This window comes from Palaemon carinicauda, chromosome 17 (assembly GCF_036898095.1).
Source record: "Palaemon carinicauda isolate YSFRI2023 chromosome 17, ASM3689809v2, whole genome shotgun sequence".
NCBI classification, from domain to species: Eukaryota; Metazoa; Arthropoda; class Malacostraca; order Decapoda; family Palaemonidae; genus Palaemon; species Palaemon carinicauda.
In genome coordinates, this window is record NC_090741.1 from 42,115,531 (window position 1) to 42,132,432 (window position 16,902).

General features: G+C 44.5%; 1 protein-coding gene across 2 annotated transcripts in view; it reads right to left on the minus strand.

The window, feature by feature from the left end:
• LOC137656696 (protein zer-1 homolog) overlaps nucleotides 1-16,902 on the minus strand; it is a 98,115-nt gene that overhangs the window by 25,086 nt on the left and 56,127 nt on the right. For both annotated transcript variants that reach the window (XM_068390901.1, XM_068390900.1), the window contains exon 8: nucleotides 5,189-5,350. In XM_068390901.1, coding sequence (XP_068247002.1) covers nucleotides 5,189-5,350 — 162 coding nt within the window. The remainder of the gene's footprint in view (nucleotides 1-5,188; nucleotides 5,351-16,902) is intronic.

Below are 16,902 nucleotides of genomic sequence, written 5' to 3' on the forward strand. Positions count from 1 at the left end.
GGAATATGGCCGATGGCGCTGGGGGGGGGGGGGGGGAGAGGAGGCTCTCCCGTGGGGGACCAGGTCCCGAAGTCTTCCTCCATCCTCATCGGTGACCTGAAGGGCGTCTTAGGGGGAACCCACGCAGTGGGGTCCGACGGCGGGTAAAGCTCCTTCTCGACATCGCCCTCGGCTGCTGAAGCACCTGAAAAACACGCCCAAGAGGCTGGAGAAGAATTAGTTAAATTTTTCCCCCACATGGCGTCATCTGAGGAGACGTGACCTGGTAGCACCAGGACTCCGTCTCCCGAACACACTCCAGCCCCTCCCTCAGGCCCCTCACTCGCCTGGAACGACGCCACAACTCCACTGTCTTGAAGGTCAGACTCTTGGGGAAGGGCCGCGAGCCTCTTCCCCGCAACGGACTTACCTCGTCCATTACTCTGGGTAGGGAAGGTTGCAAGGGAAGCTCGGTCCGACGAGACGCCCGGCGAAGCAAGGGAGGAAGGGACGCTTGGCTTCTTAGGCGACTTCTTCGTCGCCTTCTTCTTTTTGGTGCTATACCGCACCCACTGCACCTCATTCCACGACTCGCACTCCGGAAACGTGGCGGAAGGGGAACAAACGCTGCCCCTGCATGAGGAACACAAGGAGTGCGGGTCAACTTCAGGTTTCGAGAGGAACGCTCCACACGATTTACCGGCCATAGGCCCAGGACAACTGTGAGAATGCTCCATGATGTAGGAGAAAGCACTACAAGACACAAGCACGCACAGGGAAAGCACAAGGGGACCACGTGGGTACCGCGTGAGACACAAAGGGTCGGGGACACACAGTCACAATGGGATTAGGAGAGCGGCGAGATGATATCGCGACGCGACCAGAGAACTTACTGGAGGTTGAGACCTGAGCAGGCATGCTCTCTGACCCGGGGTTAGCCTCAGGGCGCGTATCACTCCGCCTGAGGTTACCCCTCATAGAAAATGGGTTTAGGGTATACTACACAAAACTCTGGTCGGATGGGAGGAGATCCTTAAGAAAGTACTTCGAGGTAAGTACTTCGTGTTGGAACAAAGTAGGGTTAAAACTTTAAATGAGGTGTCAACAACAATAGAGATTGTTACAAGTCGATAGCAGAGAACTACCGCCTCCCAACAGACTACTACCCCACTTTGATTGCAGACATACTTCCTGGGGTAGGCGATGGGGGATAAAACTTGTGTAAAGAATTCACATTTGTAGAGTTAGGGAAAATAAAAATTACTTCCAAATTTGTCATTTGTTCCGACATAAATACAAACCATCATTTTTCCCATGGGACTCGCCTTACAATTGGTCGAAGTCCCATTTCCAACTGGCTGGAAGTTTAACAACCAAAATTGCTACATCTGAGCCTGAAATGTGTCAGATAAACATCATGACACCTCGTTAACCAGTGGCTTGATAATGCCAGCGGGTCAACAGTGGGAAGTGAGTGTAGAGTTCTCAGTGATACTGTCTAGGGAAAATAGAAACAAAAGGTTTGTGAATATAAACAATGTGGTTTACCCAGATCCCATCTCCACCTCTTAAAGATATATAATAGCTAAGCAGCTAATAAACAGAATATCACCGAGATGCTATAGTGTCAATCAAAAAATATTTTTTCCAGTGTCTAGCCAATGGGGAGAGGTCTGACTCCTGAGACTGCTGAAATCAAAGTGGAGTCCTAGCGAATGAGCAGGGGTTTCTTCCCCACATATCAACTGGTAACAGCTGACACCTTGTTTAAAGTTTAACAGCAGTGCTTCCAGCTTCAATGAAGTCATACTCCTTTGTAAAGGAGGTTTGTATTTCGTCAGAACTAAGGAAATTTAAAACCCTAAAAAATACTAATACACCAGACTCCTCTTAGTATAGTGCCTCAATACCAAACTGTTATAACTAAGATTATAACTTGACACTCTTAGATTGTTCTTTTAAATACCTGCAAGAGTAATCAAGTTCATTCATTAATAATGTGGGAGGGTGGGCTGTGCCACCCTAGCAGTACCAGCCGAACTCGGTTGAGTCCCTTGTCAGGCTGGGAGGAACATAGAGAGGAGACGTCCCCTTTTCTGTTTCATTTGTTTGATGTCGGCTACCCACCAAAATTGGAGTACCTTGGTATATGTATGTATGTATTAATAAACTAAAGGAAACTAAACTATTTTAAACCACATCCCCAATAGTTGCTTAGGTACCTAAAGCTAGTAATCTCGATAAGAGAACCAAGATTCTTTAAAATGATGTTTAGCAAATACCAATAGGTACGCCCTGAGCTACAGCTAAAACTCCTTTCAAAGAAAGGTCCTTACAAATTTCAATGATGTAGCTGCAGTTCTAATATCAAGCACTCTAACCTTCAAGTCTTTTCTCCAATTTGAATGCAACTCCTGGTGTGCCTCTAAAATCAATCTTTCAACCAGAAAAGATATAGTATTTGGAAGAAATGGATGATGCAGAAAGGCACATGGATTTACTGGGATTACTCCACTGTTACCAGATCACAGATCACTGGCGTGCTTCACAACCCCTCCTTCCCCCTCTCTGTCTCTCTCTGACTCTTTTTACACACCAACACTGAGGCAAAAGTCTAGGGATAATTTTCTTATTGATGTTTCCCCCGGACACATAATTTTTGCTCCGATATTTAGCCTGAAATTTCATTTGAATTCTTCTCAATGCACACTTACCAGTCATCAAAACCTAAAATAGTTTGGCACAAATCTTTTCCTTTCGTGAGGAGAACGTTGGTTTATGTGGTGCAGTTTCTTGTTCAAGACTTTGATTAAATGAAGCAATTCAAGGGCAGAATTTGTCATTTGAGGGGGTGTTGAGGCACCAATCAATGGATGTCATCCCTTTCATGACAATTAATACAGCAGTCTCCCTGAGGTTATTTTACAAACATAAATTCAGTCTCCGGTTTCTCAGCTAACACTGGCCGGAATTAGGAGCCGTTGGGTAGATGATGTGATGCTAAGACTATTTTTCTTTTGGGAGTCTGTTTTTTGTCAACGTGTATCTCAGTAGATTCCTCATTCTCCTTAGGAGAATTTGCATATCAGACAAAGCACGGAACCTGAACAATATTCAGATGAGGAAGAAGGAATGATCGTTTAAAGATTAAACTACCCTTCAGAGGCTGAAGTGTCCCTAGCTCTCATGCTTTCAGTGGCTGAGGAAACACTATTTGGTTAGCCTTTAAATAGCATGGGGAGCATGGCTTTAAATGGAGCGCTGGTGTATCGCTTGAGTGCAAGTTACCTGGTGGAGAGCAGTCATGCCGACAATCTCATGAATGGGATGTGGCACCTCTGTGTTTGTAAATGTGCCCAGAGCAGTCCTGGAAAGTTACCTGTCTCTAATCCCTATTGTGTGGAAGCATTGGAAGGTCTTGAAATATGGGAGACGATCTCAGTGCGAGGGAAGATTTTGTATCGTGGACTGGTCTCGGTGTGTCTAAAGATCTTGATGCAGAGGTGGATCTCTGCTTGTTGTAAGATCTAAATACAAAGACTGGACCATTGGGATGAAGTAAATGATAGGTGTTTTGTGACACTAAAGAACAGCTGTGAGGTGTCCACATTGAGTGGAAGAATGATCATGCATTGATGGAGTGCATGGAGACCGAGTGCATGAAGACAGAGTGTGAGGAGCTCAGGCGCATGGAAGCCTATCTCACGGTGACTGATCCCTGTGGGGTTGGTTACACAGAGATAGGTGACAAAACAATCTATGATAAGACAATCTCGTATCATTGTCACACTCACTCTACTTGTAAGAGGGAAGAACTCATTGATTTTTCAGGTGAGAGGATCGATGTAGGTTCCACTTCCACCACTGCTGACTTTATTCAGGGTTGTCCTATTCTTCATGGAGATCTTGAAGGGTTCCTCGAATCTGCAGGAGAAGAGAGGAGGAAGAGCGGGGTGCCCTTCATCCTGACCTACCTTTTGAGTGCGAGCAGGCGTGAGTACTTGCACCGTGTAACAACATTATACTAGAAAGGGTTGGTTCTCAGTACAATACTATCTCCCAAGTGCACGTGGTGAGAGATCGGTCAGTGTCATACATACGCGACCCCTATCGATCAGTCTTCCTAAAATTCTTCTATGATGTTTTCTAATTGCTTTTCATCTAGAGGTTGCAGCATAAAGAATCTTATAAAGATGAGTTAGAAGAGAAGGAGAATTTTCAAATTTGCCTTCTTCTGGGATCGAGCAGGCCAATGATGATGCTCCCACCTGGGAAAGACACCACTACCAGGTGATACACCCTTAGCACCCCTTATGGGTTGGTAAGACACAGCAGGGAAGAAGGGCGGTGCCCCTGCCCTCACCACTTGGCAGTACCAAAACCTCATTCCTCCAAAAGAGTAATAGAGATGTTTAAACAAATGCTAACTTCATTAGTTTTACGCTGTCGTAAAGCTACATTAGCGAGGGAATTAACAGCAACAATCTTGATGGCCAATAGAAACAAGTATGTTGTGGCTGAAAGCAGATTTGGAAAGAAAACGGTCACAGTTTATCTGGAACCAATTGCATATCCTTGTCTTCTTCCTTTAATATCCCTCAGACAACAATGTCAGTACCTTGTCTTCTTCCTTTAATATCCTTCAAACATATCAATCTGCCAGTACATTTACTCAATCTAAAAGAAAAAGCAAAACATTGAAACAGCTAGATTATAAGGGATTAAAGTACATCTGTTGTGCACTATGGCCAAAATCAAAGTGAGGGCATATTTGCTTGTCAGGTGGGTGGGGCCTACCCTCCACCAGCCACCCACAACCAACCCCTCATTAGAAGTTTTAATGGGAATCTTCAACTTCGCTGAAATCATACTCCTATTAAAGACAATGGTTCGTATTTATGGAGAAATAAAATCCTTTATATTTATGAGGCATGAATCTTGAATATACAAAATTAAGTATCTATTTCTTGAAAGAAACTTTTTAAAACATTTTCTTCTGTATTTATAAATGCACATATCCTTGATATGAGTAAGAGGAAGGCAAGAGTCAGCTCATGGAATGAAATGACAAAAAATTTGGTCCGCCTATCATGGTCTAATTTAGCAAAAAAGTAATTTACACAATACACATCATAAATGAGATAATATATAACAATAATAAACTAATTCAAGATCTGGCTTTCAAAGCCCTGACATCTCATCTTCGTACCTTAAGACACTTTTGGAAGTAAGTCATGCCCTGGCCATCGAGAAAACGCTGGCAATTAATGGGAGTTTCATCAGTCACATTCCACATTGCTGACCAAGCTATTTCAAGCACATCATCGTGCAATTGGTGTTGAAGGCGATCATTTATTAGTTTCAACATTGTCTGTTATGAAGAAAGAGAAAGGTTAAACAGTTGAAAGGTAAAATAGCAAATGGAACCTCTAGTATAAATATGTATCACATAAGAATGAATAAAAGAACTAATGGCTTTATTAAGAAAATTATGCCATCTATCACACCTCTTCACACAAAGTCCTGTCTAATCATATTGCAAGATACTTCAATATCAGAAACTTCTCTTCCATTTAGCTTTACTAATGAGAAGCTCTTGCTTCAAAAAAGTAATAATACTGTATTATCAATTTAAGGCAAGAATAATCAAACTTCTTTTCATTATTCATCTTGGTAATGAAGTACGTACTTTCATCATAGTTTTTGTTTATGTTTTAACAAAAGAATAACCATTGTAATAATGGAAATAAAGATTTTGACTTTGACTTTGAAACTGGATAACCCTGATGGTTAATCTCCAAAGGTCTTGCTCAGGTGCGTGCAACAAAACTTCTTGGTGCAGGTCTTTAATTTCAATCTTGCTGAACATGTGCACCATGAGCATAAATGTTCAATTGAGCCATTCATCCATTCAGTTTGGAAATAAATATCCCAATTTTTTAAGAATTTTTTATTTTTCCTAACCAAATTTAAACAAACTTTGAGTTCTTTAATAGGAGTATGATTTCAATATGATGTTAGCAAAGGTGTTGGTATTATTATCATTATTATTACTAAGCTACAATCCAAGTTGGAAAAGAAGGATGCTACATGTCCAAGGGCTCCTACAGGGAAAACCCCAGCAAGGAAAGGAAATAAGGAAATAAACTATATACGAGAAGTATTAAGTAAAAATATAAAATATTTCAAGATCGGTAATAATATTACAGTATAATAGATGTCATATAGCTTATAGTACCCTGTTTTTCCACTTAGGGTTGTAGCTTGGCAAGTATTAATAATAATAATAATAATAATAATAATAATAATAATAATAATGATAATAATAACAATAATTATAATAATATAAACTATGAATCAAGATTTATGTCAACCTGATCATTATAAAATCAGCCCTGTATCATGACGGACCAAATTTAGGCCGGCCCCATACTTTAACTGCCCGTAAGCATCAATATCTGAGGACAACCGCTCAATAAAACTGCTTGAACTCAACAAGAACTGCGAAACAATCTCCAAAATGCCACCAGTGTTCATGTCACAGTTCAAACTATGAGAAACTGACTGCATGCCGATGGTCTGAATGCCAGACATCTGGCTGTGACCCCAAGACTGACCCCTAGACACCGTCAGACGAGGTTGGCATTTGGTCATGCACACGTGGACTGGAAGATCGAGGCCTGGTCATGTGTATTCTCTGACGAGTCCAGATTTTGTCACCATAAACGACAGACGCCAGAGTGTAGAGGGCCCGTGGGGTACATTTTGCACAGTGTGCCATTGTGGAGCACAATTATTTTGGTGATCCCTGTTACGGTGTGGGCTGGGATCAGTGTCGGGGGTCACACAGACCTTCATGTGTTTCAGCAAGGGCCGATTAATGCCCAGATGTACCAAAATGACATTATTCTCCCTATTGTTCGTGCCTATGCTGGTGCTGTAAACCTGGATTTTATGTCAATTGATGAAAACGCACCAATCCATCGAGCAAGGGTGGTGCAGGACTGTCTGGATACAGAAGGAATCTGTCATATGGACTGGCCAGTCTGCCTACTTCCAGAATCTCTATCCAAATTAACACCTTTAGGATCAGCTCGGGATAGTCGTGCAGACATCTTCCCCCACCAACCAATGGAAATAAGCTCATAGCTGCCCTCACTGAGGAGTGACAAAGACTGGACCAGGAGGCCATTGACCATTTAATCCTGAGTATCGCAAGTTGGCGTCGTGCGCTTATATTCAAGCCAAAGGAGGTAACCTGAGTACATTCAAGCCAAAGGAGGTAACCTGCGTATATTCAAGCCAGAGGAGGTAACACGAGCTAATAGGTAATCATCTACTCCCTAGTTTGCAATTTGGTTTTCGTAAAGGCCTTGGAGCATGTGATGCCCTTCTTACAATCTCCGATGCTGTACAGAAATCCCTTGATTGTGGTCGGGAAGTTCGTATGATTGGCCTTGATTTTAGTGCTGCCTTTGACCGTGTTAATCATGAGGCCCTTGTTTTCAAACTGAAACAGTTGGGAGTGGGTGGGTCGTTTCTTAGCATTATTATTGATTTTTTAAGTAATAGATCTCAAAGAGTTGTTGTTGATGGGCACCATAGTGATTATAGGAATGTGATATCTGGTGTTCCACAGGGTAGTGTTCTTGGCCCATTACTTTTCATACTATATACACATGACATGTGGTTTGGCCTAGAAAACAAGCTTGTTGCATATGCAGATGATGCTACTCTCTTTGCATCAATTCCATCCCCTGAATGTAGAGCTAGGGTTGGTGAATCCCTTAATAGAGATTTAGCTAGAATTAGTGCATGATGCAAATTATGGGGTATGAAGTTGAATCCTAACAAAACTCAAAGTATGATTGTAAGTAGGTCAAGGACGGTGGCTCCTCAACATCCGGATCTCAGTATTGATAATGTTTCTTTAAATATGTATGACTCTTTCAAAATTTTAGGTGTGATTCTCGACAGTAAATTTACTTTTGAGAAACATATAAGGTCTGTGTCTTCTTCAATTGCACAAAAAATAGGCTTATTGAGAAAGTCTTTCAAGATTTTCGGTGATCAATCTATTCTGAAGAAGTGTTTTAATTCTTTCATTCTACCTTGTTTTGAGTATTGTTCTCCTGTCTGGTCTTCAGCTGCTGATTCTCATCTTAATTTGTTGGACAGAAACTTACGGTCTATTAAATTTCTTATTCCTGATCTAGATATTAATCTCTGGCCCCGTCGTTCAATTAGTTCATTATGTATGTTGCATAAGATTTTTCATAACTCTGACCATCCTTTACATTCAGATCTCCCTGGACAATTCTATCCTGTTCCTAATACTAGGCAGGCAGTTAATTCTAATAGCCAGGCCTTCTCCATCACGAGGCTCAATACTACGCAGTACTCTAGAAGTTTTATTTCAGCTGTTACCAAGTTGTGGAGTGATCTTCCTAATCGGGTGGTTGAATCAGTAGAACTTCAAAAGTTCAAAGTTGGAGCAAATGCTTTTTTGTTGACCAGGCGGACATGAGTCTTTTATAGTTTATTTATGACATATTTGTTTTTTATGTTGTTAATAGTTTATATATGACATGTCTGTTTTGACGTTGTTACTGTTTTTAGAATGATTTATTGTTAATTTGTTCTCTTCATTTATTTATTTCCTTATTTCCTTTCCTCACTGGGCTATTTTTCCCTGTTGGAGCCCCTGGGCTTATAGCATCTTGCTTTTCCAACTAGGGTTGTAGCTTGGATAGTAGTAATAATAATAATAATAATAATAATAATAATAATAATAATAATAATAATAATATGGGCTGGATTAAAGTATGAAGTGTGTGAACACACTTTTCCGCATGAGAACATTTTCTCGTTTGGACACTTTCCTAAGGTCCCTGTTTCTTGTGGCTAAAATTTCAAATAAGACTACGCCTGGTCATTAAAATGTTATTTTCCTTAGTAAAATAAATTTTTGAATATACTTACCCGATGATCATGTAGCTGTCAACTCTGTTGCCCGACAGAAATCTAAGGTCGGGATACGCCAGCGATCGCTATACAGGTGGGGGTGTACACAACAGCGCCATCTGTCGAGTAGGTACTCAGGTACTTCTTGTCAACAAGAACTCAATTTTCTCCTCGGTCCACTGGTTCTCTATGGGGAGGAAGGGAGGGTCCTTAAATTCATGATCATCGGGTAAGTATATTCAAAAATTTATTTTACTAAGGAAAATAACATTTTTCAATATTAATCTTACCCGATGATCATGTAGCTGATTCACACCCAGGGGGTTGGGTGGAGACCAGCATACATGTTAACATTAGAAGCTAAGTATCCCGTATTTCATTTTAGCAGTTATTCAAAATAACAAACATAAAATAAATAAGTACCTGGTAAGGAAGTCGACTTGAACCATTACTCTGCCTTTTAAAGTACGTCTTCCTTACTGAGCCTAGCGATCCTCTTAGGATGCTGAGCGACTCCTAGGTGCTGAAGTATGAAGGGCTGCAACCCATACTAAAGAACCTCATCACAACCTCTAATCTAGGCGCTTCTCAAGAAAGAATTTGACCACCCGCCAAATCAACCAGGATGCGGAAGGCTTCTTAGCCTTCCGTAAAACCCAAAAAACAACAATAAAAAGCATTTCAAGAGAAAGATTAAAAAAGGTTATGGGATTATGGGAATGTAGTGGTTGAGCCCTCACCTACTACTGCACTCGCTGCTACGAATGGTCCCAGGGTGTAGCAGTTCTCGTAAAGAGACTGGACATCTTTGAGGTAAAATGATGCGAACACTGACTTGCTTCTCCAATAGGTTGCATCCATAACACTCTGCAGAGAACGGTTCTGTTTGAAGGCCACTGAAGTAGCGACAGCCCTAACTTCATGTGTCCTTACCTTCAGCAAAGCAAGGTCTTCTTCCTTCAGATGAGAATGGGCCTCTCTAATCAAAAGCCTGATGTAATAAGAAACTGCGTTCTTAGACATCGGTAAAGCAGGTTTCTTGATAGAACACCATAAAGCTTCTGATTGTCCTCGTAATGGCTTTGTACGTCTTAAATAGTACTTAAGAGCTCTTACTGGGCAAAGTACTCTCTCTAGTTCGTTCCCCACCAAGTTGGACAGGCTTGGGATCTTGAACGACTTGGGCCAAGGACGAGAAGGAAGCTCGTTTTTAGTTAAAAAACCAAGCTGCAAGGAACATGTAGCCGTTTCAGATGTAAAACCTATGTTCCTGCTGAAGGCGTGAATCTCACTGACTCTTTTAGCTGTTGCTAAGCAAACGAGGAAAAGTCTTTAATGTGAGATCCTTAAAAGAGGCTGATTGAAGCGGTTCGAACCTTGCTGACATCAGGAACCTTAAAACCACGTCTAGGTTCCAGCCTGGTGTGGTCAACCGACGTTCCTTTGAGGTCTCAAAAGACTTAAGGAGGTCCTGTAGATCTTTGTTGGTGGAAAGATCTAAGCCTCTGTGGCGGAAGACCGCTGCCAACATGCTTCTGTAACCTTTGATCGTAGGAGCTGATAGGGATCTTACATTCCTTAGATGTAAAAGGAAGTCAGCTATCTGCGTTACAGAGGTACTGGTTGAGGAAACTGCATTCGCCTTGCACCAGCTTCGGAAGACTTCCCATTTTGACTGATAGACTTTGAGAGTGGATGTCCTCCTTGCTCTGGCAATCGCTCTGGCTGCCTCCTTCGAAAAGCCTCTAGCTCTTGAGAGTCTTTCGATAGTCTGAAGGCAGTCAGACGAAGAGCGTGGAGGCTTGGGTGTACCTTCTTTACGTGCGGCTGACGCAGAAGGTCCACTCTTAGAGGAAGAGTCCTGGGAACGTCCACTAGCCATTGCAGTACCTCGGTGAACCATTCTCTCGCGGGCCAGAGGGGAGCAACCAACGTCAACCGTGTCCCTTCGTGAGAGGCGAACTTCTGTAGTACCCTGTTGACAATCTTGAACGGAGGGAACGCATACAGGTCTAGATGGGACCAATCCAGAAGAAAGGCATCCACGTGAACTGCTGCTGGGTCTGGAATCGGAGAACAATACATCGGGAGCCCCTTGGTCATCGAGGTAGCGAATAGATCTATAGTGGGCTGACCCCACAGGGCCCATAGTCTGCTGCAAACATTCTTGTGAAGGGTCCACTCTGTGGGGATGACCTGACCCTTCCGGCTGAGGCGATCTGCCATGACATTCATGTCGCCCTGAATGAACCTCGTTACCAGCGAAATCTTTCGATCTTTTGACCAAATGAGGAGGTCCCTTGCGATCTCGAACAACTTCCTCGAATGAGTCCCTCCTTGCTTGGAGATGTACGCCAAGGCTGTGGTGTTGTCGGAGTTCACCTCCACCACCTTGCTTAGATGGAGGGACTTGAAGTTTATCAAGGCCAGATGAACTGCCAAAAGCTCCTTGCAGTTGATGTGAAGTGTTCTTTGCTCCTGATTCCACGTGCCCGAGCATTCCTGTCCGTCCAGTGTCGCACCCCAGCCCGTGTCCGATGCGTCCGAGAAGAGACGGTGGTCGGGGGTCTGAACAGCCAATGGTAGACCTTCCTTGAGAAGAATGCTGTTCTTCCACCACGTCAGTGTAGACCTCATCTCTTCGGAAATAGGCACTGAGACCGCCTCTAGCGTCATGTCCTTTCTCCAGTGAGCAGCTAGATGATACTGAAGGGGGCGGAGGTGGAGTCTCCCTAACTCGATGAACTGGGCCAGCGATGAAAGTGTCCCTGTTAGACTCATCCACTGCCTGACTGAACATCGGTTCCTTCTCAGCATGCTCTGGATGCATTCTAGGGCTTGACTGATCCTTGGGGCCGACGGAAAAGCCCGAAAAGCTAGACTGTGAATCTCCATACCTAGATAGACAATGGTTTGGGATGGGACGAGTTGGGACTTCTCTATATTGACCAGGAGACCCAATTCCTTGGTCAGATCCATAGTCCATCTGAGATTCTCCAGACAGCGACGACTTGACGGAGCTCTTAAAAGCCAGTCGTCCAAATAGAGGGAGGCTCTGATGTCTGCCAAGTGAAGGAATTTGGCAATATTCCTCATCAGTTTGGTAAACACAAGAGGTGCCGTGCTTAGGCCAAAGCACAGGGCTTGGAACTGGTACACGACCTTTCCAAAGACGAACCTTAGGAAAGGTTGGGAGTCTGGATGGACGGGGACATGAAAGTACGCGTCTTTCAGGTCTAACGAGACCATCCAGTCTTCCTTCCTGACCGCTGCTAGGACCGACTTCGTCGTCTCCATTGTGAACGTCTGCTTGGTGACAAAAGCATTGAGAGCACTGACGTCCAGCACCGGTCTCCAACCTCCTGTCTTCTTCGCTACCAGGAAGAGACGGTTGTAGAAGCCCGGGGATTGATGGTCCCGGACTATGACTACCGCTCCCTTTTGTAGCAAGAGCGACACCTCTTGTTGCAACGCTAGCCTCTTGTCCTTCTCCTTGTAGTTGGGAGAGAGGTTGATGGGAGACGTTGCTAGAGGGGGACTGCGGCAGAACAGAATCCTGTATCCCTCCCTTAGCAACTTCACAGACTGAGCGTCTGCACCTCTGCTCTCCCAAGCTTGCCAGAAGTTCTTGAGCCTGGCTCCCACTGCTGTCTGGAGAGGTAGGCAGTCAGATTCTGCCTTTTGAGGACTTGGAACCCTTCTTTGATTTGCCACGGTGACTGTCGGCACGGGTACCTCCTCTGCTGGAGGTTCTGCCACGAAAGGGCGGGATGAACCTAGACGCTGGTGTGTCCATCCTAGGTCTAGGCACGGAAGGTAAAGCTTTAGCCTTACGTGCGGAGGACGCCACCAGGTCATGGGTATCCTTCTGGATCAACGAGGCAGCCATCCCCTTGATCAGCTCTTCCGGAAAGAGACACTTGGAGAGCGGAGCAAACAACAACTCCGACTTATGGCAAGGAGTGACCCCAGCCGACAAGAAGGAGCAAAGATGTTCTCTCTTCTTAAGCACTCCCGACACGTACGAAGCCGCAAGTTCACCAGACCCATCCCGAATGGCTTTGTCCATGCTAGACATGATAAGCATGGCAGAGTCCTTATCCGAAGGGGAAGTCTTTCTGCTTAACGCTCCCAAACACCAATCGAGGAAGTTGAAGATCTCAAAAGCACGAAAGACTCCCTTCAACAGATGATCCATGTCAGAAAAGGACCAGCAAATCTTAGATCGTCTCATAGCCAGCCTGCGGGGAGAGTCAACCAGACTTGAGAAGTCGCCCTGGGCAGAGGCAGGAACTCCCAAGCCGGGTTCCTCTCCCGTGGCATACCAGACGCTAGATTTGGAAGCAAGCTTGGTAGGCGGAAAGATGAAAGCAGTCTTTCCCAGCTGCTTCTTGGACTGCAACCACTCTCCCATAACCCTCAAAGCTCTCTTGGATGAGCGAGCGAGTACAAGTTTGGTGAAGGCAGGAGCTGCTGACTGCATGCCCAGAGCAAACTCGGAGGGAGGAGAGCGAGGGGTTGCAGACACAAACTGTTCCGGATACAAGTCCCTGAACAAGGCAAGGACTTTCCGAAAGTCTAAGGAGGGAGGCGTAGACTTGGGTTCTTCTAAGTCGGAGTGCGGATCGTCCAAATGCGCAGCTTCGTCATCAGATACTCCATCATCCGAAAGCTGAGGAGGAAGTGGCAAAGGTGGAGCAGAAAGCTGAACGGCTGAATCCGGCAGCACGGGTGCATGCGTAGCTGCTGCGGATCCAACATCATGCCGCTGCTGGTCAGTCTGCGAGCTGGCAACAACAAAAGCAGAGTGCTGGTGCGTGGGAGGGACTGCCGTGGGTTGCGGAGCATGCCGCATGGGTTGCGGAGCATGCCGCATGGGTTGCGGAGCATGCCGCATGGGTTGCGGAGCATGCCGCATGGGTTGCGGAGCATGCCGCATTGTGTCAAAACACGGCAGCTCGACAGCACCTTCCCACTGCTGATGCGGTAGCTCACGCATGTCAACGGAGGGTGCAGCATGAACATGCGTCTGGCAGGGTGGACTGCGCATCGGTGGTGGAGCTCTCACAGGTGGAGTGTGGGAGCAGGCAGCCGCAGTATCTGCTGAGCGCACAACCGTGGCAGGTTGTAGGTTAACTGGTGCAGTGTCAACCTTCTCAGCACGATACTCCTGCATAAAGGAAGCAAGCTGAGACTGCATAGTCTGCAGCATGGACCACTTAGGATCTACCGTGGTTGGTGCGGCAACAGACGGAGTAGTTGCCTGCTGCGGAACCACTCTACCTCTCTTGGGAGGTGTGCAGTCTTCGGAAGACTGCGGCGAGTCCGAACTGACCCAGTGGCTACACCTGGGCCGTTGGACTCGCTCGGAAGGGACCTTACGCTTGAGAGGTCGTGAGACCTTGGTCCAACGTTTCTTCCTCGAAACTTCTTCCACAGACGAGGAATGATAGGGCTCATTCGTCTGTTTGTGGATGGGACGATCTCTGACAGATACGTCCGCAACCACTGAGGGTACATCCGTACGCTGATCAAGGCCTGCCGAACCCTTTGGTCCTTCGACATTGCTTCTCCCCTGGGCTTGGGAGCTTGCAAGAGGTCCCGGACTGGGAGGACGACTGGCACGAACAGATGTACCCTCATGCGCAACACTGACACTGACACTTTTCACTTCACTTGCACTCACTACACTTCCCACTGCACTTTGCGCTTTCAACTCTTTGACATCTGCCAAAAGTTGATTCCGGTCATTAGCTAATGACTCCACTCTGTCACCAAGAGCCTGAATGGCACGCATCATATCCGCCATGGAGGGTTGAGCACTAGTAGCAGGGTCGGGAGTCACCACTATAGGGGAAGGAATAGGTTGAGGGGCATGGGGAGAGGAAAAATCAAAAGAGCGAGAAGAACTCCTCCTGATCCTATCCTTCTCTAGCCTACGTGCATTTTTTAGGAATTCGTTAAAATCGAATTCCGAAAGCCCAGCGCATTCCTCACATCGATCTTCCAATTGACAGGATTTACCCCTACAATTGGAACAAACGGTGTGAGGATCTATGGAGGCCTTCGGAAGACGCCTAGAACAAGCCCTAACGCTACACTGCCTGTACTTAGGGACTTGAGAATGGTCAGACATCTTGAATTGTAGAAATAGTCAAGGGGGAATTCCAAAATCTAGCAAAGTTCATTAACAATTAATCCAAATTTAATCAAAAAGCTTGATAAGCTAATGATAAAGGTTCCTGAATAGCGAAGGCTAAAATCTAGAGCGAATACATCACCAAAATCGTGAAAAACAACTCCAGAAACAACAGCGTATCCAAGTAGGTCTTGCCGGTGGCACGACAGAGGAAAAATTGAGTTCTTGTTGACAAGAAGTACCTGAGTACCTACTCGACAGATGGCGCTGTTGTGTACACCCCCACCTGTATAGCGATCGCTGGCGTATCCCGACCTTAGATTTCTGTCGGGCAACAGAGTTGACAGCTACATGATCATCGGGTAAGATTAATATTGAAAAATAGGGTTTCATTTCCTAACATTAAAAAATGGCAAAATTCACTATATAAAAACCCAGAAAGATGGACCGATTTTCCAAAATAACTTTTTTTTGTAGTGTACTTAAAACACCTTATCAAACCATAGATATGGATGTCGAGCAGTTACTGTCCTTGACCTACTTACAATCATACTTTGAGTTTTGTTAAGGGTTAATTTCATGTCCCATAATTTACACCATGCACTAATTTTAGCCAGATCTCTATTATGGGATTCAGAAACCATAATTCTGCATTCAGGAGAAGGAATTGATGCAAAGAGAGTAGCACCATCTGTATATGCTACAAGCTTGTTTTCTAGGCAAAACCACATATGCGCATATACAGTACTGTATATTACATTCCTATACTCATCATGGTGCCCATCAACAACTAATCTTTGCAATCTATTACCTAAAATTTCAATAATTATGTAAAGAAACCATAACCCTACCAAACTATTTTGAGTTGGAAAACAAAGGCTTCATGATTAACACTGTAAAATGCACCACTAAAATCTAGGCCAATCATATGAACTTCCTGACCGGGATGTGGTGACCTATTGGAAATGTCCCTGCCTTTTTATCTGCTGTATTGCAGTTTGAGTCCTGCTCAAGTTCAATAGTTTTTTGTAGTCACAGCAAATTCACCCACCCATGTGAGCTAAAGATGGGGAGTTTGCAGGAGTCTAAAGGTCTAACTGCTGAATCATCAGCAGCCGTTCCCTGGCCCTCCTTGGTCCTATCTGGGGTGGAGAGGGCCTTGAGCACTGATCATATGTATATATGGTCAGTCTTTAGGGCAGTGTCCTGCTAGCTAAGGCATTGTCACTACCCCTTGCCTCTGCCATTCATGAGTGGCCTTTATACCTTTAAACCACAATCAAGGTATTTCTGTACAACACTGGAAATTTTACGAAGGCAACACATGCTCCAAGGCCTTTGGAATAGCCAAACTGCAAACTAGGGAACAATTACCTTCAACATACCTATTTAGATGTTTATCCAAAAGGCCTTAAAAAAAATTTAGATAATATGAAAGTTATGAAAATGAGCAGTAGAGTAGACCCTCTACATACAATTGTCCTAACATAGGAATTTTCCAACATCCGAGGTAAAATTCGACCAAATTTCTGTCTAGACACCCGAAGTAATGCTCCAACATCCGATGTAGATCTTGTTTACGCCGGTAGATGGCAGCACGTAAGAGGGACACCATTGAGCGTCGAGTGCTCTGTTTCTCTGTTCTTGTGTATATCGTGTGGTTGTCCTCTGTTTGGTCTGTTATCAACAGTGCTTATTTTCTTCCTTTTATCACATTTCCTTTTTGATTTTACGTATAATCATGGTGCCTAAGAAGCTATGTTTCAGTACAGGTAGTGGTGAGAAAAGGAAGAAGGCAATTCTTTCATTAGAATTGAAGC